General features: G+C 48.1%; 1 protein-coding gene across 3 annotated transcripts in view; it reads left to right on the forward strand.

Annotated features, from left to right (window-relative positions):
• Window positions 1-23,904, forward strand: part of LOC139273931 (kinectin-like) — an 81,937-nt gene that overhangs the window by 13,944 nt on the left and 44,089 nt on the right. For all 3 annotated transcript variants that reach the window (XM_070891020.1, XM_070891005.1, XM_070891012.1), the window contains exons 3-6: window positions 115-210; window positions 432-510; window positions 3,105-3,219; window positions 18,425-18,609. In XM_070891020.1, coding sequence (XP_070747121.1) covers window positions 115-210; window positions 432-510; window positions 3,105-3,219; window positions 18,425-18,609 — 475 coding nt within the window. The remainder of the gene's footprint in view (window positions 1-114; window positions 211-431; window positions 511-3,104; window positions 3,220-18,424; window positions 18,610-23,904) is intronic.

Here is a 23,904-nt window from a genome sequence, read left to right on the forward strand (position 1 = left end):
AAAATGAGCAGGAGTACAGTAGACATGGCTACATATTTTGAGTTGCTCTTCGTGTGGTATAGTAGATAATGCACATTGTTCATTCCCATTTTCTCAACTACACTTCTATTTTAGAAAATGGGCAGCAGAGCCATTGGTTTCACTCGAAACTGAGTATATAAAGAACCTTCAGCAGCAAGTTTGCCTATTGGAACTAGAAACCAGTTTCCTATATCCTTTAGCATTTGCAGAAAAATAGCATAATTTTTAATTATAGTATAGAAAAATTCAGAAATGTATAGAGTTCATATCTTATGTTTTGTTTTATTACTGGCAACAAATAGCAGTACATATAAATTATTGTAATATAGTAGTACAATTGCTGATAGTAAACTCCTGTGTTATGTCAATACTATCTATAAAGTGTACACTCCTTGACTATAAGTATAAACACGGGAGCAAGCTAAGAAAGCTGCAAGCATTCCACCAAAAATTACATATGAGGCTGAGAAGATGTTGAGAGAAATGAAGGTCGTTATAATTGCACTTATCTCATGACAAATTTTCATTATAACCATGTAAAAAAATCTGAAAAACATTTTAATGCATTTAGTGCCCTCTTATGGTTTTTAATTTACACATCTGTATTGCTCTCCTATTCTATAAAAGCTTTCTTTTTCTAACATTCTTCCCTTTTTGCCTGAAGATGGTGATTCGTTGCAGTGTAGTTTCACAAGTTCCAGCAGCTCTCCAGGATTGTTTATGTGTATCAGACAGCTGTTTGACCAGAGAAAGCATCTCGGCCAAGTCCAATCCCATCATCACTGAATGTTGACACACAGATATTCCGGGGGGCATTACATAACAATCTGGAGGGAGAACCCAGACTGATTTCCTCTCCTCAGCCTATCACATGGAGTGTTTCCTGCACTTTCTGACTTTAAAGTACAGCACGGTCTAATTCAGTAATGTCAAATTTGTGGCTCTTGGAAGTTTAATGTATGGCCTCAGGCTAGTAATATGATTCATGTTACACTCTGGCTAGTTTTTAGTGCATCATCACTTTCAATTAGTATTTTTTTTAAATGCATTTTGCTTAAAAATAATGAACTGTTTTTAACAATCCTAAGATACAGATGAACTAGGATTTGGCCATCCTAGTTCATCCTTCCAGAAAAAAAAGAGTCCCACCCCATCACAGAATCCAACTGTTTCTTAAGTGCTTCCAGGGTTTTTGTTTCCATTAATCTGCCTGATTCATTCCTGTGTTGATAATTCTTTGTCTGATAAGGAACTTTGTGAGATCAGTTGTAAGTTTGCCTTCAGATAGTTTGAATTTGTATTGCTTTGTCCTACTGCCACAGATTAATGTATTCTGGATTTACTGTTTCTAAGCTTTTTAATGTCTGATATTATAGCTCTCCCTCCCTCTCTCTTCGGCAGTCCCTCGGAGTCAAGGATGTCTTGCTTCCACACTAAAAATGAGTTCTCAGGTGACTGAAAAGTCCGATGCGGGACCGACAGTCTCTATTACAGGTGGGACAGACGGTGGTTGAAGGAGCAGGTGGGTGGGGTGCTTGGGTTATCGTGCGTTCCTTTCATTGTTTGCGCTTGGCTTCTGCTTGCTCCCGGCAAAGAGGCTCGAGATGTTCGGCGCCTTCCCGGATGCTTCTCCTCCACTTTATGGTCTTGGGCCAGGGATTCCCAGGTGTCGGTGAGGATGTTGCATTTTTTCAAGGCTTTGAGGGTGTCCTTGAAGTGTTTCCTCTGCCCACCTGGGGCTCGCTTGCCGTGTCGGAGCTCCGAGTAGAGTGCTTGTTTTGGGAGTATCGTGTTGGACATGCGGACGAAGTGGCCTGCCCAACGGAGTGGATTGAGCATGGTCAGTGCTTCGATGCTGGGGATGTTGGCCTGAGCGAGAACGCTGATGTTGGTGCTTCTATCCTGCCAATGGATTTCCAGGATCTTGTGGAGGCAGCGTTGGTGGTACTTCTCCAGTGCTTTGAGATGCCTGCTGTACATAGTCCATGTCTCTCGGGCATATAGGAGGGCGGGTATCACTACTGCTCTGTAGACCATGAGCTTGGTGCTGGGTTTGAGGTCCTGGTCTTCAAACACTCCATCAGGCGACCGAAGGCTGCACTGGCACACTGAAGGCGGTGTTGGACTTCGTCATCAATGTCTGCCCTTGTTGACAGTAGGCTCCCAAGGTATGGAAAATGGTCCACGTTGTCCAAGGCCTCGTCCAAGCTCTACCTGGCCTTCAGTGACCTCTTTTAAAGGCTGAATAAATCAGTGTTTTCTCGTCTTTTCTCAAATATCCCACTCCTTTAACACCATAGCCATTCTTAACACTGCCTCCTGTAGTTCAACTGCCCCACCCTCCCAATCCAGATTAGTACTATATAAACATTTGATCTGTTTGAATTAAGCTTCTAAATTGCAGGTAATAATGGAAATTGGTCATCCATATGAGAACATTCCACAGCCCATTTCAGACTTTAAAATAGTCAAGGAGACTTTCCAACTATTAATAAAAACAAGTATTTTAAGCTGTTTAGAAAATAAATGGACTGTTGTAAATTTTATAGCTGTGAGCATTACCCAAGAAAAGATTTGACATCATTGGGCCATGTGCTTTGCAGAGCTCTCAATACGTTAAATAAACCATGTGCCTAAACTAAGTTCAATAAACAGCCTCCAATGTAGCCTTTTACTCTTTTCCAGACTACCTGTCCTTATTGTCCTTCAGTTTATGATTCTTAAATAAATGCTGATTATGTTGTGCTGAGGGCAGAATTATGCTGAGGGCAAACTGGATTGAGATGATCCAAAGTAATTTTCTCACTTTAACCTTTTTGACGACAGAAAGATCTTTCTTTCAATTTCCAAAATGTACATCTTTTCTTCATATGTTCTCAGTGACAATGACTTCCTACTAATAGCTAATGATAAATGTTAGCAAGAACGAGAACTAAGAAACTGAACAAATGAAATAGCAGTTGCAGTATTCTAAGGATTAACTAATACGTGCATACTTCTTAAAATTTAGATTTTTTTTTCCATTTGATCCTGAAAATGTACTGGAGTTCTCAGGATCCCTGTGAATTGTGTGACTTTTGTAGGAGCTACAAGCTGAAATTGACTTCATCCAGCTAGAAATTAGAAGGAAAGATGCCAGAATTGCAATGTCGAAGTCCGAGAAGGAACTTTACTACAGAAATCTTTGTTTGGCACAAGGTAACAGCTGGTCAATCACAGCGTTTTAAAATATTTTAAACACGTGTTATAAATAGAATATATAACTTGTGATACAGTATGGTAAATATGATACAAAAAAAGCTAACCAGATCACTATGAATGCGGATGAGAAAAGCCATTTGGTCCGTCTTAATTTCTTCATCTAGAAAGACCCTACACTTGGTATCTAATTTTTTCATCAATGATTTCAGGATTTTCACTTCCTCTACTCTATCCATAATTAATTCCATATATTAATCACTTTGTGCAAAGAAGAATTTCCAGGCATCATTCATAAATTTGTCTTTAATTAGTTTGAACCTGTGTCACCTTGCCCTACTTCTGTAATTTAAAAAAAAAATTATTTATTCTCTATTTACATTTTCTCACTTATCTGCCTCTGACCTTGTAAACTACCACCTAATCTCCAACCTCCCTTTCCTTTTCAAAATATTTGCTCCCAAATCTGTGCCTGTCTCTCCCATAACTCGCTGTTTGAATCTTTCCATCCGCTCTCTGTCCCCAGAAATCTTGGTGCTGCAGAGGGTGAAAAGCCAGATTTATGTCCCAGAGGGTGAGGGTCAGGAACTTGAGGCAAACTCCACTTTTGCCAAGGTTCTGCCCCGTTCAGAGTGGCCCTTTAAACTCCAGTGGGGTACTATGGGTAAACCAAGGGGGAATGTTGGCGGAATTCTCGGACTATCCTGGGGGAGGTTCTGTCCTTTACACCCTCGAAAGGCTTCAGTGGAACTCATGCCAGCCAAGAGCCCCATTCTTCCATCAGCAGATCGGGGCCTTCAAAGGAGCGTACCACTTCAAGGTACAGCGCATGCTGGAGAGTGACAGCTGTGAAGAGGGCGACTGGATTGGACGTCACCAAGGCCCAGGTTGCTGATTGGAGCGTGGGCAGGTACATCAGGAGCAGTGAGTGATCGTGGAGCGACATGATCCAGTCCCACGAGAGGCGAGAGTTCGGGGCCCGGAAGAGGCGAGGGCCCAGGGGCAGCACGGGCCAGCCCATACTGCGATATGTGTGTGCACTAGGTCTGTGCAGCAGAGCTGGTCTCCAGACATCTTGGTTAATTCTTGCCACTGGGCCAAGACCTAGCTCTGTCAAGCCCATGTGGTGGCTGGTGTGCAACGGCCACCACATGTTAAAAAAATCCATGTACAGACATTTTCCACCCTTCAACATGTAGTTCGGGACCTGGAATATTAGATCCTTCATTGAAACTCATCCCTTTTTGGCGTGGAAGCAAGTCATCCTCGATATGAGGGACTGCCTATGATGATGACATTTTCCATAGAGGGGATAGTATCTCAGACATAGTGTTCTGTAATGCGACATAATTGATCGGTGAACTTGAGCTGGGGGAGTACCTTGCTGATTTGGACCACTTCATTGAAAGATTTAAAATATGGGGTTGTAGCAAATACATAGTATTTACAGGGTTTGGGGGTTGGGGGTGGGAGAGGTTGCGGGGCAGAGGGATTGGGAGGGCATACTCTGGATAATCCGCTGATGATTTGGCCAACTGCATTATAAAACAGTGCCAGTGCCCCATGAAGCAAAACCCTGCCTCCCAAACCACACTTTCAGTCATGCATTTAACCTTCTAATCTGCTTGTCCCTAAGCCAATTTGCATGTGGCTCAGGTAACAATCCAGAAATTATTACCTGTAAGGTTCTGCATTTTAATTTCAAACCTAGCTCTCAACTCTCCCAGTAGAACCTCATTCCTCATTCTATCTATGTCATTGGTTTCTATGTGAACCACGACAAATGGATCCTCCCCCTCCCAAGTTATTCTCCAGCCGCGAGGGGTTGTCCTTGACCCTAGCACCGGAGCAGACTTCACAACCTTTGGAACTCCCAGTCGCTGCTGCAGAGAACACTATCTATCCCATTGACTGTACTCTCCCGTACCACTACCACATTCCTTTTCACTCCCCCCACTTGAATGGCCTCCTGTACCACGGTGCCATAGTCAGTTTGCTCATCCACCCTGCAGACTTTGCCCTCATCCACATAGGTAGCAAGAACCTTGTACCTGTTGGATAAGGGCAAAGGCTGAGGCTGTTCCAGCACTACACCTGGGGTCCCCTACCTGTCTGCCTCAAAAGCTTCAGGGGGGTTATCCCTCCCAGGTGTGCAAACCGGCATAAGGGGGATTATTTTGAGGCAAGGGTGAAAACAGACGCTAAGTGGGTGCTGTGCTAAAAAGACACGTCTGTTTCAAAGTCTGGTTTTAGCCTCAATTTTGGGGCTAATTGATGATTACTATGATGTAAACGTCCCTGCAGGTGCTAAAACAGACACCTGCAGGTTTAGCACTCAGACGCTGATTAGAAGCAATATGTAGCCTCCATGTGCCCACTTCCACTGAAGGTGTGGAGTGCGTTGGCTGCCACTCAACAGAATGTTTCAGGATTGTTCAGGGACTGAGGGAAGAGTAGTACAGCAGTCACTCTTTTTAGGTGACGTCCTCAGAGCATTTCTGCTGAAAATCCTCAAAGACTTGTTTACTTACTCCTGTTAGGAGAGGTCGTTCATTGAAGCACTAACCACCAAAATGCCATGCAGCCTCTTTAATGAGCGTTAGCAGGCAATTTAATTGTTAATCAGACCCTTAACAATGCTCTGGGTGGCCATTCCTAACACGTGCTTCAACTCCTTTACCAAGGTGGTATCTTGCATTAAAGGCAGGCTAAACTGGCGTTTTAGCTCTCGATCCCACCTTGGCCACCTCGGTGGCTTTTTCGCGCATAAAGTATCCGGGGAAAATCAACCCCTCAGTTTACAAAAATGGACAGATACCTAGCTGTGCATAAATGAGAGACAGCATTGCAACACACCAAGGAAATGGAACATAAATATCTCGAGGCGTTTACAATACATGAAAGCCACACGAAAAAACACCTCCTACCGCCCCCTGGACCATGACCCCACTACCATCAAGCCATCAATGCCCAGGCCGTCACTGACCTCCACAGCCACCAACCTCATAGTTCCCCAACCCCACACAGTCCACTTCTACCTCCTTCCCAAGATCCACCAACAGGACTGCACTGGTAGACCCATCGTTTCAGCCCGGTCCTGCCCTACGGAACTTATTTCTTCCGATCTCGACTTTTTTTTTTCTCCCCTTGTCCAGTCTCTTCCCACCTACATCTGCGACTCCTCTGATGCCGTCCGCCACTTTTAACAGTTTCCTGTTCCCTGACCTCAACTATCTCCTTTTCACTATGGATGTCCAATCCCCTCTACACTTCCATCCCCCACCAGGAGGGCCTGAGGGCGCTCTGCTTCTTCCTCGAGCAGAGGCCCAACCAGTCCCCACCCTTCTCCACCTGGCTGAACTTGTTCTCACATTGAATATCTTCTCCTTTAACTCCACTCACTTTCTCCAAATTAAAGGTGTTGCTATGGGAACCCGTATGGGTCCCAGCTATGCCTGCCTTTTGTGGGATATGTGGTACATTCTTTGTTACAGTTCTACTCTGGTCCCCTCCCTCACCTCTTTTTCCGGTACATTGATGACTGTATCGGTGCTGTTTCCTCCTCTCGTCCTGAATTAGAAAATTTCATTCACTTTGCATCCAATTTCCACCCTTCCATCGCCTTTATATGGTCCATCTCCGACTCTTCCCTCCCCTTCCTCGACTTCTCTGTCTTCTTCTGGGGATAGACTACTGACAAACATTCACTATAAGCCGACTGACTCCCACAGCTACCTGGACTACAGTTCCTCCCATCCCGCATCCTGTAAGGACTCCATTTCATTCTCCCAGTTTCTCCGCCTCATCTGTTCTGATGAGGCCACCTTCCACACTAGTGTCTTTAATATGTCTTCCTATTTCCTCAACCGAGGATTCCCCTCCGCAGTGGTTAACTTGGCCCTCAACCGTATCCGTTCTACTTCCTGCACTTCTGCTCACACCCCTCCCTCTCAGAACCACGACAGAGTTCCCCTTGTCCTCACCTTTCACCCCACCAGCCTCCACGTTCAACGGATCATCCTCTGCCATTTCCGCCACCTCCAGCCTGATCCCACCACCAATCACATCTTCCCCTCCCCTTTCAGCATTCTGAAGGGACTGCTCCTCCGCAACACCCTGGTGCATTCCGCAGTCACCCCCAGCACTCCCTCCTTTTCCCACGGCACCTTCCCGTGCAAGCGCAGGAAATGCAACACCTGCCCTTTTACCTCCTCCCTTCCCACTGTCCAGGGCCCTAAACACTCCTTCCAGGTGAAACAGCGATTTACTTGTACTTCTTTCAATTTAATATACTGTATTCGCTGCTCATGATGTGGTCTCTTCTCCATTGGGGAGACTAAATGCAGATTGGGTGAATGCTTTGCAGAACACCTTTATCCAGACGGTAAGCATGACCCCGAGTTTCCGATCGCCTGTCACTTTAATTCTCCACTCCCACTCTGACTGCTCCATCCTCGGCCTCCTGTATTGTTCCAATGAAGCTCAACGCAAGCTCGAGGAACAGCACCTCATCTTTCAATTAGGTACTTTACAGCCTTCTGAACTCAACATCGAGTTCAACAATTTCAGAACATAACCTCTGCCCACATTTTGTTCCCTTTCCTCCCTTTTTGTTTTACAACCTCCCGCCCTTCTTATTTTTTTCTCTTTCCCACGGCAGCTGGTAATTATTCCGCCATTCACACCCCATTTAGACTCATCTTTTGTTTCCTAACTTGTGCCATTACCATCCTAATTTGTCACATCATCCCTTTTGTCTCTCAAATCTCTCCTGCCTCCCACCCTATCTCAGATGTTCCCTTTTGATCTTTCCTCCCCTCCCCTGTTCAGTGCCCCTTGCACTTCCTTAAGAATCTGTTACATTTTGAACTTTTACCAGCTCTGATGAAGGGTCATTGACCTGAAACGTTAACTCTGTTTCTCTCCACAGATGCTGCCTGACCCGCAGTGATTTCTAGCATTTTCTTTTTTTATTTCAGATTCCAGCATCCGCGGTATTTTGCTTTTGTGGGTTTCATGGGTCATTTATAGAATTTTTTTTAGCTTTTTTTTCCCCCTTTACAAAGGATTTGGGGTTGTTATGTTTAAGTGCTATGTTTTTAAAAAAAAAGGAAATAGTGAATTTAGAAATCCATAGCACTGAGATGAAGGGAAGTTTGAGGCATCGATAATTCCGGCATTGGAGGGTCTCCATAGTGACCACTGAGGTTACACAATTCATTATTCTATCTCAGATGGCCAACAAATATTCATTCTAATGTGGTGAGAGGGATTGGGTTGATTTCAGTACATGAGCGGCACGAAATTGCCCCTTTTTAAAGCCCCGTTAGCATGTCCGGGGGGCAGTAACAGTGCTCAAGGCAGTTTTTGCCTGGGGGAGGGGGGTGCTACCCCCTCCCGGGAAATTGCCGCAGAAGTTTGGGAGGCGCTGTCCTGGCAGTGCCGAACCGTGCCTGGCAGTTAGTGTCCCAGGCTGCCGTGCAACTCGCGATGAAGTCATTGCCATGCACAGCAACCCCACACTGACCCCTAAAGGCCCCACGGGCCTCGAAGCTGGCGCGGGCAAATGTCAACCCCAGCTTCACGGGTTGCGAAGCTGGCGGACATCCACTCCCAGGACACTGTTTAAAGGGAAGGCCTGCAGTGCCCCAGGCCACCATCTTTATTTGTCAGACGAATCTTGGGTTGGACTGGGCCGCCATCATGCAGTCCGGCACTCCGTTTTGGGTGCCGGGCTGCTGGCCCGGTCTCATGCTGCCCTGCTGGTCCACCAAAGGGTTATGCAGAGTGCGCAACAGCCCTTCCCTTTAATTCAAGGGGAGAGGCGTTGTAGTGCGTCAGCACTATGCGGAGCATCCGCATAGCACTGGCTTTAGCGCCATGCCACCACCCGGGAGTGCCCCTCTAAAGAAGTGGAGTGCCAGAGACGGTGCTCTGCTTCCTTTGAGGGGCGGAAGGCCCAATTCCACATCCGGGTTGAGACTTCCGGGCCGGGCGATAAAAGTCCCGTCCTGGATGTTTACTGCCCCCAATCGGGGCGAGGGGCAATTTCATCCCTGAGGTGTCTGCTGAGAGAAACATTTGAGATATGGAATTGTTAGTTTGCTTGATCGGCCTACCGATGAATTCCTGCATTGGGATGGTAACATATTAATTAAAAGGGACACGGGTTCTTAAACAACAAATTGAAAAGTGGGGGGGGGGGGGGGAGGGACGTGCGGGGGGCAAAAGTCTCAAAGGTAAGTGTTATATATGTAAACCTGTAAATACCTTGTGTAGCCACCAGAGGGCTCATCCCCTGGAGTCCGAAGGGATCCCACAATCCCTTGGGAGCACCTGTACTTAAGAAGGCCACACAGGCTGGAGAGGTACTCTGGAGACCTGCAATAAAAGACTACGGTCACACTTTACTTTGAGCTCACAGTATCTGGTCAGGCTCTTCATTCATACATAATAACTGGTGACGAGATACAGATGATGAACCCAACGATGCAGAGAACAGTGGGCATCCTGGAGAAATTTTCGCAGGGAGATGATTGGGAAACCTTTGTGGAGCGATTCGACCAATACTTTGTGGCCAACAAGTTGGAAGGAGAAGCGAACGCTGCCAAACGAAGGCCGATTCTTCTTACCGTTTGCGGGACACCACCGTATGGCCTCATGAAAAATCTGCTTGCTCCAGCAAAACCCACAGAGAAATCGTACGATGATTTGTGCACACTGGTCCGGGAACATTTGAACCCGAAGGAAAGCGTTCTGATGGCGAGGTACCGGTTCTACACCTACAAACGGTCTGAAGGCCAGGAAGTGGCGAGCTATGTCGCCGAACTAAGACGCCTTGCAGGACATTGCGAATTTGAAGGACATTTGGAGCACATGCTTAGGGACTTCTTTGTACTTGGCATTGGCCATGAAGTGATACTTCGCAAACTTTTGACTGTAGAAACCCCAACCTTGAGTAAAGCCATAGCGATAGCCCAGGCGTTCATTGCCACTAGTGACAATACCAAGCAAATCTCTCAGCACACAAGTGCTGCTACAAGTACTGTGAACAAAGTGATGTTGTTTTTAAATCTCAATGTACAGGGTAGGCCTCACATGCCTGCAGCTGCACGTCCGCAGATGTCTCAGAATCCACTATCAAGGGTGATGAATGCAAGGCCATTAACACCTTGTTGGCGCTGCGGGGGTGATCATCGTTTCCATTCATGCCGCTTCAGCCATGAACTCATTGAATGGTGGTGCAGGCTAGAAGGGCCGAATGGCTTACTCCTGCACCTATTTTCTATGTTTCAAAGGATACGTTTGCAAGGGCTGTGGAACAATGGGACACCTCCAACGTATGTGCAGACAAGCTGAAAACTCTGCTAATCCTGCAAACCACCATGTTGCAGAGGAGGACAGATCCACGGTGGAACACGACGATCCAGAGCCTCAGACCGAGGAGGCAGAGGTATACAGGCTGCACACATTTACCACAAAGTGTCGCCCGATAATGCTGAAGATTGAATTAAATGGACTCCCGGTGTCAATGGAGCTGGACACTGACGCGAGCCAGTCCATTATGAGCAAAAAGACTTTCGATAAATTGTGATGCAGCAAGGCCTCAAGGCCAGTCCTGACTCCCATTCGCACTAATCTGAGAATTTACACAAAGGAACTGATTCTCGTAATCGGCAGTGCTCCCGTAAAGGTCTTCTATGATGGAGCGATGCACAAGCTACCACTCTGGGTGGTACCGGGCCATGGTCCCACGCTGCTCGGCAGGAGCTGGCTGGGAAAGATATGCTGGAACTGGGACGACGTCCGAGCGCTTTCGTCCGTTGACGACACTTCGTGTGCCCAGGTCTTAAACAAGTTCCCCTCGCTGTTCAAACCAGGCATCGGGAAGTTCCAAGGAGCAAAAGTGCAGATCCACCTAATGCCGGGGGTGCGACTCATCCATCACAAGGCGAGAGCGGTACCGTACATGATGAGAAAGAGGGTGGAGATCGAGCTGGACCGGCTGCAACGAGAGGGCATCATTTCGCCGATCAAATTCAACGAGTGGGCCAGTCCTCAAGGGAGACGGCACCGTCAGAATCTGTGGTGATTACAAAGTAACTATCAATCATTTCTCCCTGCAGGATCACTACCCACTACCAAAAGCAGACGACCTTTTTGCGACGTTGGCGGGAGGAAAGACGTTCACGAAGCTGGACTTGACCTCGGTCTACATGACATAGAAGCTGGAGGAATCATTGAAGGGCCACACCTGCATCAACACGCACAAAGATCTCTTCATTTACAACAGATGCTCGTTTGGGATTCGATCAGCCACATGGAAAGCTTACTGAAGTCGGTCCCGCGCACGGTGGTCTTCCAGGACGATATCTTGGTTACAGGTCGGACACAGTCGAGCATCTGCAGAACCTGGAGGAAGTTCTTAGTCGATTCAACCACGTGGGGCTTAGGTTAAAACGCTCGAAGTGCGTTTTCCTGGCGCCTGAAGTGGAGTTCTTGGGGAGAAGAATAGCGGCAGCGGATGGCATCAGGCTCATCGATTCGAAGACGGAGGCAATCGAGAACGCACCAAGGCCACAGAACGTGACGGAGCTGTGGTCATTTCTAGGATTCCTGAACTGCTTTGGTAACTTCTTACCGGATCTCAGCACACTGCTAAAACCACTGCTCGCCTTACTGTGTAAAGGAGACGAATGGATATGGGGTAAAAGCCAAGAAAATGCCTTTGTAAAAGCTAGAAAACTGCTATGCTCAAACAAATTGTTTGTGTTGTATGAACCATGTAAGCGTTTGGTACTAGCATGTGATGTGTTGTCATGGGGGGGTGGGTCGGGTGTGTATTGCAATAAGCTAATGAATCTGGTAAATTCCAACCGGTTGCTTATGTATCCAGAAGTCTGTCTAAGGCAGAGAGGGCCTACAGCATGATTGAAAAAGAAGCGTTAGTGTGTGTTTATGGGGTAAAGAAAATGCATCAATATCTGTTCGGGCTCAAATTTGAATTGGAAACCGACCATAAGCCGCTTATATCCCTCTTTTCTGAAAATAAGGGGACAAATACGAATGCATCAGTATCTGTTTGGGCTCAAATTTGAATTGGAAACTGACCATAAGCCACTGATATCCCTCTTTTCCGAAAGTAAGGGGATAAATATGAAAGCATCGGCCCACATCCAGAGATGGGCGCTCACGTTGTCTGCATACAACTTCGCCATCCGCCACAGACCAGGCACAGAAAACTGTGCCAATGCTCTCCGTAGGCTCCCATTGCCCACCACAGGGGTGGAAATGGCACAGCCCGCAGATTTAGTCATGGTAATGGAAGCATTCGAGACTGAGCAATCACCAGTTACAGCCCGACAGATTGGAACTTGGAAGAGCCAGGACCCCTTACTGTCCTTAGTAAAAAATTGTGTGCTTTACGGGAGCTGGTCCAGTGTCCCATTTGAAATGCAGGAAGGGATAAAGCCGTACCAGCGGCGCAAAGATGAAATGTCTATACAGGCAGACTGCCTTCTGTGGGGTAATCAGGTAGTGGTCCCCAAGAAGGGCAGGGACACTTTTATCAGTGATCTCCACAGTACTCACCCAGGCAATGTAATGATGAAAGCGAAAGCCAGATCCCACGTGTGGTGGCCCAGTATCGATGCGGACTTATGCATCCAGACTTATGCAGTCCTGCGTGCACAAATGTAACACATGTTCGCAGTTAAGCAATGCACCCAGTGAGGCGCCACTAAGTTTATGGTCTTGGCCCTCCAAACCGTGGTCCAGGGTCCATACTGTCTGTGCAGGTCCATTCTTGGGTAAAATGGTCCTAGTGGTTGTAGATGCATACTCCAAATGGATTGAATGTGAGATAATGTCGGCAAGCACGTCCGCTGCCACCACTGAAAGCCTGCGGGCCATGTTTGCCATGCACGGCCTGGCTGATGTCCTTGTGAGCGACAACGGGCCATGTTTCACCAGTGCCAAGTTCAAAGAGTTCATGACCCATAATGGGATCAAACATGTTACATCTGATCCGTTCAAACCAGCATCCAATAGTCAGGCAGGGAGAGCAGTGCAAACCATCAAGCAGAGTTTGAAGAGGGTAACTGAAGGCTCATTGCAGACTCGTCTATCCCGAGTCCTGCTTGGCTACCGCACGAGACCCCACTCGCTCACTGGGATTCCACCTGCTGAACTGCTCATGAAAAGAGCACTTAAGACAAGGCTCTCGTTAGTCCACGCTGATCTACAGGAACAGGTAGAGAGCAGGTGGCTTCAACAAAGTACATATCATGATGGCGCAAATGTGTCACGCGAAATTTAAATCAATGATCCTGTATTTGTGTTGAACTATGGACAAGATCCCAAGTGGCTTCCAGGCACTGTTGTGTAGGGTGTTTCGGGTCAAACTTTGAAATGGACTCATCTACCGGAAACACTTGGACCAAACCAAACTCAGATTCACGGACTATCCAGAGCAACCCACATTGGACCCTGCCGCCTTTGACCCAACATACACATCAGTGGCAACCGACACCACGGTTGACCACGAAGCAGAACCCATCACCCGCAGCAGCCCACAACGACTCACCACACCAGGCAGCCCAGCAAGGCCAGCTGCACAGCAGCCCAGCGAGGGCCCAACAAACGATTCACCAAAACCAGCATTTGTACCGAGACAATCAAGCAGGGAAAGAAAGGTCCCAGATTGACTCACCTTGTAAATAGTTACACGGACGAGGAGGGGGGGAGGGGGGGGGGAGAGGCGGGGAAGCGGTTGTTATATATGTAAACCTGTAAATACCTTGTGTAGCCACCAGAGGGCTCATCCCCTGGAGTCCCAAGGGTTCCCACGATCTCTTGGGAGCACCTGTGCTTAAGGAGGCCTCACAGGCTGGAAAGGCACTCTGGAGAATTGCAGTAAAAGACTATGGTCACACTTTACTTTGAGCTCACAGTATCTGGTCAGGCTCTTCATTCATACATAATAGTAAGTTTCAAATTATTTTTGTGGGGCCAACTGGAGCAGGACTGCTTTTCTAGGACCCACAAAAATAATCTGGATTGCTGTTGTTCAGTCAGAAAGTGTCATTTTCGTGTGTACTAGCAGCGTAGGCATCAGGAATATTTAGAGTGGTCAAACACCCCCAAAATCACTGATTTTAAAAAATTGGACCACTTATTCTTTCAAAAGAATGTGCCTTAGATCACTCGATTGAACACAAGCAACGGATGTTCTTCAGGAGCTGGTCAATTCTGCAATTAGACCATTGAAAACAAATAAGTTGGGCTTGCACTTCTAAATGTTTACCAGGATATTGCAATGAATAGCAACAAAGTTAATGCTGGACTAGCGACAAATAAGCAGTGCTTGGACATGGTGTTTCAAAGATTTTGTCCGACAACACTATATTGTCTTTTAAATTGTTTCATAAGAATTGTTAGATTGATAGAAATAGTAATGCTTCTATTTGAATCTTACTGTGAAATTCCCATTTGAAAAGTAGACTGTTTTGAAGTAGTTTTTGTTTGGTCGGGCCAGCTCATCTCCAAACCATAATACAAAAGCAAAATACTGCTGATGCTGGAAGTCTGAAATAAAAACAAAAAATGCTGGAAATACTCAGTAAGTCAGGCAGCATCTGGAGAGAGAAACAGAGTTAACGTTTCAGATGGATGACCTTTCGTCAGAATTGGAAAATGTTAGAGGTGTAACAGGTTTTAAGGAGAGCATCAGTTCAAACTGTCACATGTCAGAGGGTGGAGAGCACCAGTTCCAACTGTCACAGGAGAGAGAGTGGAGAGCACCAGTTCCAACTGTCACAGGAGAGAGAGTGGAGAGCACCAGTTCCAACTGTCACAGGAGAGAGAGTGGAGAACACCAGTTCCAACTGTCACAGGAGAGAGAGTGGAGAGCACCAGTTCCAACTGTCACAGGAGAGAGAGTGGAGAACACCAGTTCCAACTGTCACAGGAGAGAGAGTGGAGAGCACCAGTTCCAACTGTCACAGGAGAGAGAGTGGAGAGCACCAGTTCCAACTGTCACAGGAGAGAGAGTGGAGAGCACCAGTTCCAACTATCACAGGAGAGAGAGTGGAGAGCACCAGTTCCAACTGTCACAGGACAGGAGAGTGGAGAGCACCAGTTCCAACTATCACAGGACGGAAGAGTGGAGAGCACCAGTTCCAACTGTCACAGGAGAGAGAGTGGAGAGCACCAGTTCCAACTGTCACAGGACAGGAGAGTGGAGAGCACCAGTTCCAACTATCACAGGACGGAAGAGTGGAGAGCACCAGTTCCAACTGTCACAGGAGAGAGAGTGGAGAGCACCAGTTCCAACTGTCACAGGAGAGAGAGTGGAGAGCACCAGTTCCAACTGTCACAGGAGAGAGAGTGGAGAGCACCAGTTCCAACTGTCACAGGACAGGAGAGTGGAGAGCACCAGTTCCAACTATCACAGGACGGAAGAGTGGAGAGCACCAGTTCCAACTATCACAGGACGGAAGTGTGGGGAGCACCAGTTCAAACTGTCACAGGAGAGAGAGTGGAGAGCACCAGTTCCAACTGTCACAGGAGAGAGAGTGGAGAGCACCAGTTCCAACTGTCACAGGACAGGAGAGTGGAGAGCACCAGTTCCAACTATCACAGGACGGAAGAGTGGAGAGCACCAGTTCCAACTATCACAGGACGGAAGTGTGGGGAGCACCAGTTCAAACTGTCACAGGAGAGAGAGTGGAGAGCACCAGTTCCAACTGTCACAGGAGCATCCAGTCGTGCCCCGGTGACTGCCCCCAAAGGAAGTGTAGTGTGGGAAATTGCACTCCGCTTCCATTGAGGGGTGGTAAGGCCAATTCTGCGGCGGGAGCAGGACTTCCACGCTGGGGGCTAAAATATCCTGCCCCAGAAGGTTACCGCCCCCAAGATGGGAGCCTGTGGGAGGCAGAGGGAAGTTGAGGAGAGACGGGGGCGAGGGATGGAGGGGAGAGTGGTGGAGGTGGGGGGCGGAGAAACTCAGGGCAGGGGACAGGAGGGGCCACATTGCAGCGGAGGTCTGGGGGGCGAAGTGTGTTGGAGGTGCGGGCCTGGGGGCTCTGTGTCTCGGTGCGGGGAGTGTTTGGAGTGAGGTGGACGGGTTGACTGCGCAGATGGCGGTTGGTGGATGTGGTGTGGTTGGCGTTGCGGGGGCGTGGCTCCGGGGTGGCCGGGGCTGGGGGCTCGACATCCGGGGGTGTTCGGCATTTGGGAAGGATTCTGACTGGACAGGGCGGGTTGGGTGCGGGGGGAGTGTTCCCGGTGTTGGGTGGGTCCGGAGCCGGGGGGGGAGGCACGCTGTTGGGATGGGGGGTGGGCTGTTTGGGGCTGGGATGGGGAGAGACTTCTTCACTCGGGGAGTTGTTGGCCTGTGGGGTTCCCTGCCGCGGAGAGTTGTTGATGCCAGTTCATTGGATGTGTTTGGGAGGGAGTTGGATGTGGTCCTTGCGGCTGGGGGGGTCGGGGGGGGGGGGTGTGGGGGGGGTGCTGGGGTGGGTGATCAGCCATGATCTTGTTGAGTGGCGGTGCAGGCTCGAGGGGCCGAATAGCCTACTCCTGCACCTATTTTCTATGTTTCTTTAAGCAAGTACAGAGGCAGGGAAAGCGAGGAGGGGAGGAAAGAACAAAAAGGCAGGTCTGTGATAGAGTGGAAGGCAGGAGAGATTAAATAACAGAAGAGATGATGTTGCAAAAGGTATTTTGGTTGTGGGTTCTAGGCAGACACTCCAGTGCAGTACTGAGGGAGCACTGTCGGAGGTACCATCTGAGGTAATATCTTTCAGATGCAGGTGAGACATTAAACTGAAGTCCCGTCTGCTCTCTCGGGTGGACGTAAAAGGTCCCGTGGCACTATTTTGAAGAGCAGCGGAGTTATCCCCGATATTTATCCCTCAATCAACATCACTGAAACAGATTACCTGGTCATTATCACATAGCTGTTTGTGGGAGCTTCCTGTGCGCAAATTGGCTGCATTACTCTGTGATTACCGTTCAAAAAAAGTACTTCATTGGCTGTAAAGCACTTTGGGACGTCCGGTGGTTTTGAAGGGTGCTATATGAATACAAGTTGTTCTTTCTTTTTAAGGCAAAAGGAGATGGTAGTGGAACAGGTAAAGAAACAAAAGATGGATCTAGAGGAGGTGTAAATGGGAATAGCAGAATCATCAACAGCTGCTGTCCAAAAAAATGGGGGCAGAAATTATGGTCTGAAATTGTTGAACTCAATGTTGAGTCCGGAAGGCTGTAAAATGCCTAATCGAAAGATGACGTGCTGTTCCTCGAGCTTCCGTTCAGCTTCATTGGAATAGTTGTAGGAGGCGGAGGATAGAGGTCAGATTGGGAGTGGGGCCGCAAATTAAAATGATAGGTGACTGGAAGCTCAGGGTCCCGCTGAATGGACTGAATGGAGGTATTCCACAATGCGGTCACCCATCTGCGTTTGGTCTCCCCAATGTAGAGAAGACTGAATCGTGAGCAGCAAATATAATATACTAAATTGAAAGAAATACAAGTAAATTGTTGTTTCACCTGGAAAGAGTTTTTGGGGCCTTGGACGGTGGGAAGGGAGGAGGTAAAAGGGCAGATGTTGCATTTCGTGCGCTTACACAGGAAGGTGCCATGGTTTCATATCCAAACCATTCCTGAAAAACATCCTGCCTACACCACTGACTAGTATATTTGAATAAGACAATTCCCATCTATATTAAAGCACTGTAATGATTTGAGTATTATTTATTAAAGCTCTTTTGAATAATGAAGAGTAAATAATATAAATTTTATGACAACGGGCAGCTGCACCTCAGCTTAATATTTCAAATGTACAAACTTCCCCCCCCCCCCAAAAATACTCTTCTTCCTTATCAACCATTTTCATTACCTCTCAATCCATACGTTTTATAATTTTCACTTGGCCTTTCAATCTGTGGAAAAGAGACTCAATAGGCTGTCTCTGTCTAAAATACGTGTTTACATTATTGTTGTGTTCTGAGTCTAAATATGAAACTCAATAAAACATAGTTTGGTTATTTCTAAGCAAAGGGTGGGAGGGGTGGGGGGGGAGGAAGAAAGTGACAAATTATTTCTCTTCCACTACCTCCTATCACCCATCCCAAGAAAAGCTTTATTAATCTATGTTAGTTGGCATTGAAGTGCATAAAGACTAAAAATATAATTGTTACAGATGCTAGTTCCAGTGAGAAGAGATTGCTGATTGAGGAAATAGTTCAAATGAAGAAACTAAAGGAAATTGCCAACCAGGATATGGCTTACAAGGAGTCTGAATTAGTGAAGATCAAACAGGAACTGGAAAGGACTACTGTTGCAGTAAAAGATGGAGGACATCAAGTCTGGTTGCTAGAAAGACAGGCAAGTTTGACTAATTATGATATTTTTCTTTCAGTTAAGATATTATGTTTTTTTAAATGCATTATATATCGAAGATATTCCAAAGTCCCATGTGTGCAACTATTTATTGCAAATTTTCAAAAATGGATGGTGTTACTATAAAACCAAAGACATTGGAACAGAGAATAAATTGTGTAGCATAAAATTGTCAACACCAGAAACCATGTACAATAAATATATGAATAAAATCTATAAATCAGAACTTAAACTGTTAGAGACAAGACAGCAATAATTAATATATATGTAATCTTTAAAGCGTTTTGAAGTTCAGGCTGACTTAAATGTCAACCTTGGCGAGAATATTGCATCCGAGGTCTAAAAATGCAATAAACATTTAGTGCTGAGATGATCTTTTTGGATCATTCTAGTCTGTTGTTATCCTTTCAATATACACATAAGAAAACCTACATTAGCATCTTATTTCAGATCATGAGCCATTGAAGTGTCTTATGGTTGTGCAGCACAAATCATTGTAAATTTGAACATTTATCTAATGTGACAATTCCAGACATTTAGGCCAGAATTTTCACATTTAAAAAAAAACGGGTGGGTTTGGAGCATGAGGGCAGTCTTCAACCCGCTCATTCCGGTTTTGCCAGAGGCGGGACGGGGGGGACGGGTGACCAACCCACTGCCAGGGGACGTTACTGTAATTTAAATATTGTAATGAGGCTGGAAGCCTCTATTTTCCTCTCCGACTGCAAATCTCCACCCCCAAACCGCCTCCCCAAAGGAAGTTCTGGTCTTATTCTTTGTAAAAACCATATTTAATTGTTTTTTGTGGGAATTATGGCAGGACCTGTAGCTTGTGACCATACAGGATGTTATCTTGTATGCAGAAGAAGGGAATGAGAAACAATGCGCCTCAATTTTTACACAAGAATGTCAAACTTAGAAACACCTTTTGGAAAATGTATTATTTGGTAACATAGGGGTCAAGTTTCGGGCCATGTCTCGAATGGCGCAGCCCCACAAGCTACGCCTGATTTTCGCGCTCAAAACCGCGCCTAAAACTTACCTCGGTATTCTCCCCTCCATCAGGTCGATCCAGGCCCTCGGCGCAGCGCAGCACAAGCTGTGGGGGGTGGAACCAGGTCCCAGTACTGAAAACAACGCCGGAACCTCTGCACATGTGCGCGAGAGTGCAGTAGCTCCAGGCGCCCGAGGCTGTGTGGGAGGAGCCCGAAGCACGTCGCCCCTAGCTCTGCCCGAATGGGCTCACTGGGGCGGCGAAGATAGGACTCGACCTCCCTCCTCTTCAGCTCCTGCTTCGGCTCTCTCTCTCCCTCTCTCTCTTTTCCCTCCCGCCCCCCCCCAGTTCCCGCTCCGCTCTGGGCCCCCCCCCTTCAGGTCCGGTCCGCTCCCCCCACCCCCTCCATGTCTTCAGTGAGGCCCGCCCGCCCGGCATCTTGCTGGGGGCGGGCCCTGCCCGGCATCTTGCTGGGGGCGGGCCCTGCCCGAAGAAGCCGGCCGGGCCCGTTCAGCCTCCCTGCCCCCCCTCCTCATCCCCCCCCCGACCCTCTTCTCCTCTCCCTCCTCCCTCCCCCCTCCCCACTCTCCTCTCCTCTCCCTCCTCCCTCCCCCCCCCCCCCCCACCCCTCGCTGTCAGAAACACAGAGACACAGAGAGAGATAGACACTGATGGACAGAGTGAGAGAGAGAGAGACACTGACGGACAGAGAGAGAGAGAGAGAGAGAGAGACAGACAGAGAGAGAGAGAGACACTGATGGACAGAGAGAGACACACACTGAGGGTGCCCTGTCCCAGCACGCTGTTGGAGGGGCCCCGGTGCTGCAGTCGGTGAGTAGAAACTTGATTTTTTATTTATTTATTTTTTTAATTTGTATTGATTGATTTATTGATCATTATTATTGATGGCTCTTTATTTGTAAAAGTGATGTGTTTCATGTTTGTAAACTTCCCTTCCCCCCTCCCCCCGCCCCGCCCCCATCTCTCTTCCCTACGCCTGATTTCTAAGTGTAGGCAAGGTTTTTCTGAAATCTACACTTCCATTCTAAGTTAGTTTGGATTAAATTTTCGCTGCCTAAACTTGCAAAACAGGCGTAAGTGGCCGGGCACGCCCCCTTTTGAAAAAAAAAATCTGTTCTAAAATGAAATTGTTCTAACTCACTAGAACTGGAGCAAACTAAATACCGAGAATTGCAATTTCTAAGATACTCCATTCTAAATTAGGTGCTCCAAAAAAATTGGAGCAACTCAGGCTGAAACTTGACCCCACAGTTACTGTTGGTGAGAATAGAAAGGATGGGACACAACCCCACTCGTATATTTTTCTATCCACTCCATAGTAGTCATCATCATAGGCGAGGATGACTTGCTTCCATGCCAAAAAGAGATGAGTTCATAGGTGTTTCAATAAAGGACCTAATATTACAGGTCCCAAACTACATGTTGAAGGGTGGAAGATGCCTGTACGTGGATTTTTTTAACGTGTGGTGACTGTTACCGACCCAAACGGGGTGCGACCGAATTTTGCACCCCTAGACTCCATACTGAGACCAGCGTTGAATTTCACATTTGACTAGCATGTGTACACGGGCTTCCCCTTGAGGGACGTGTTCCTGGCCCTGCTATGGGAACCTGTGGGGACCATCAGCGGGTTGGGGCCTTTGGGGGAGCAGCGTGGAGTATACCACTTCAAGGTGCAGCGCGAGCCGGTTCAGGAGGGCGATGACTGTGAAGAGGGCGACTGGATCGGACGTCAGCCAGCAGCCACCACAAGGGCTTGACAGAGCTAGGTCTTGGCCCAGTGGCAAGGATTAACCAAGATGACTGGAAACCAGCTCTGCTACACTGACCTAGTGCGCACACATATCGCAGTGTGGGCTGGCCCGTGCTGGCCCTGGGCCCTCGCCTCTTCTGGGCCCCAAAACTCATGCTTCTCCTGGGCACCAATCACTTCGCTCTGCAATCTTTTGCCACTGCTCCGCCCCGACTTCGCCACGCATGCTGTACCTGCCCACGCTCCAATCACCGACTTGGGTTATGGTACATAGTTGGACTCTGACTCACATGAATTCCTTTCTTTTGCAGACCAAGATGACACATAACAGAAGGGAGCAGCTGCAGACTGGAGGAGGGGAACCTTCTTGAGGTGCGAGTGCTGTGGCTCATTGGCCCGCAGGTGGTGAGGCTGTGGCCGGTGGAGACATCGACCCCACTGGGGGCAACAATGGTATCTTTATCCCTTCTCGTTTTCTCATACCACTTGCCCCCCCCCCACACCAGAAGATTTGATCACTTTCCAGCTACTGATACTGTCTGTATTCCTTGCTCCATTCCAGCCCCACTGTCCTCACCTTAATGCATGTCTTGTGCCATTTATGATTCTAGATAACCAGCCAGTAGCTGTGGAGCTTGTACCTGAGCCCCCTCCAAGAGATTCTGAAGGGAGAAGAAGAGAAGGAGGAGGGGAATGGGGAGCTGAGCACTGCGTCATTGTTTCTCTCACCCGCAGGCACCAGCTCCGATACTGCAAGGCCAAGGGGAAAGGGAACCTTGGGAACCATCTCTCCGGAGGGCAAGTTCGAGTGCGAGTTCTGCTCCATAGGATTTGGATGAGGATCTCAATGGGGAGGCATTCACACAAAGGCTGATGGTCATGCACTCTGACATCATCGGTGCAATGGCAAGTGTGCCCGAAAGCCTCTCGGCAGTGGTATGAAGCATGGAGGAGTCTGCCTCCAGCATTGCACAAGGCTCTGCGCACACCATGATGCCCATCATTGCCAGTCTGCAGACGATGCTGGCATCCCAGAGAGACCGTGCAGATCCAGACCTCATGACGCGTGTCATGGGCGATGTAGCAGCTTCCATTGCAGCACAGGCGGATAATGCAGATAATGGTTGGTGGCATAGAGTCTCAGACTGTCCTCACGCAGTCTCAGCAGGATACCACGTGTGCTCTGACTGCTGCCAAAGCCGCTGGGTCCACCACAGTCCAGTGGGGATCTCACGGTGTTGCAGCAGTCCACCAAACTGTGCTCCAGCAGATTGGTGGGGATGCTGTGGTGCTGTTCCGGGGAGTGACAGTGGGTCAGTGGAGCAGGAACCTGCTGTCCTCTCTCAGGACGACAGCATTCCTGATACTCTGAATGCCACTCCGCCATTGCACTCGTCGCTGTCGGTCACCCAGCCATCCCAGACTGCCGTCGCCCAGCCTGAGGTGTTGCAACCTACAGCCGGGCCTTCCAGTCCCAGAGCTGGTCGAGGGCATCCTGCAAGGCCATCTGTAGTCTCTGGCCCTGGCACACAGCAGCCTTCCACCAGCCATGCTGCAGCCACAGGGGACACACTGAGGAGGAGCACTAGAATAGTTAAAGCAAAGAGGGGATATAAGGAAATGCACAAGGGTGATTATTAAATACATTATGAAACCATTTATTATATAAATTTTGATTGAAATGTTTCATCTTTGCTGTTGTCTCATTTCAGTTTTGGGGTTTTGGTATGGAAGGGCAAATTGATGTGATGATGGGGACGTCCAGAAGAACCAGGAAGTGGGATGGAATACACCGGAACCGAACTCTGATGAATCGGTCGCCGACCGCCTTGCAGAATTGCAATTGACATGCTGCCTCCTCCATTGCAGGTGTTGCTGCTCCTCCTCCTCAGGTGATGTGGCTATGCCTGGTGGCAAAGGCTGCAGCCTCATGATGGCCAGGTTGTGCAGCATGCAGCAGACAACAAAGAATAGGGACACCCACTCAGGCGAGTAGTGGAGGACTCCTCCCGAGCGATCAAAGCAGCGGAAATATTGCTTGAGCACACTGATGCTGTGCTCAATGATGTTCCTGGTAGTGGCATGGCTCTCATTGTATGAGAGCTGGCCAGGAATGTTGGGATTGCGGAGGGGAGTCATGAGCCACGTGGAGAGCGTACAGCCCTTGTATCCAAGCAGCCAGCTGTGAGCTTAATGTTATGGCTGGAAGAGATCTGGCACACCGTTCTGGTGCAGGATAAAGGCATTGTGGCTGCTGCCAGGATAGCGGGCATTGAAGATGAGGATTCTGGGTGTGTGGTCGCACACCAGCTGCACATTCAGTGAGTGGTATACTTTGCGTTTAAGGAGGACCTCAGGATTATGATGCGGTGCCCGCAAATGACTTGGGTGCAGTCAATGGCGCGTTGCAACATGGGGAAGCCTGCTATCCTGACGAAGCCACATGCATGCTCGTGCTGTTTCTCTCTGGTCATGGGGAAGAAAATGTAGTCCCTCCTCCTGTGCAGAGCAT

Source organism: Pristiophorus japonicus, chromosome 1 (assembly GCF_044704955.1).
Source record: "Pristiophorus japonicus isolate sPriJap1 chromosome 1, sPriJap1.hap1, whole genome shotgun sequence".
NCBI classification, from domain to species: Eukaryota; Metazoa; Chordata; class Chondrichthyes; family Pristiophoridae; genus Pristiophorus; species Pristiophorus japonicus.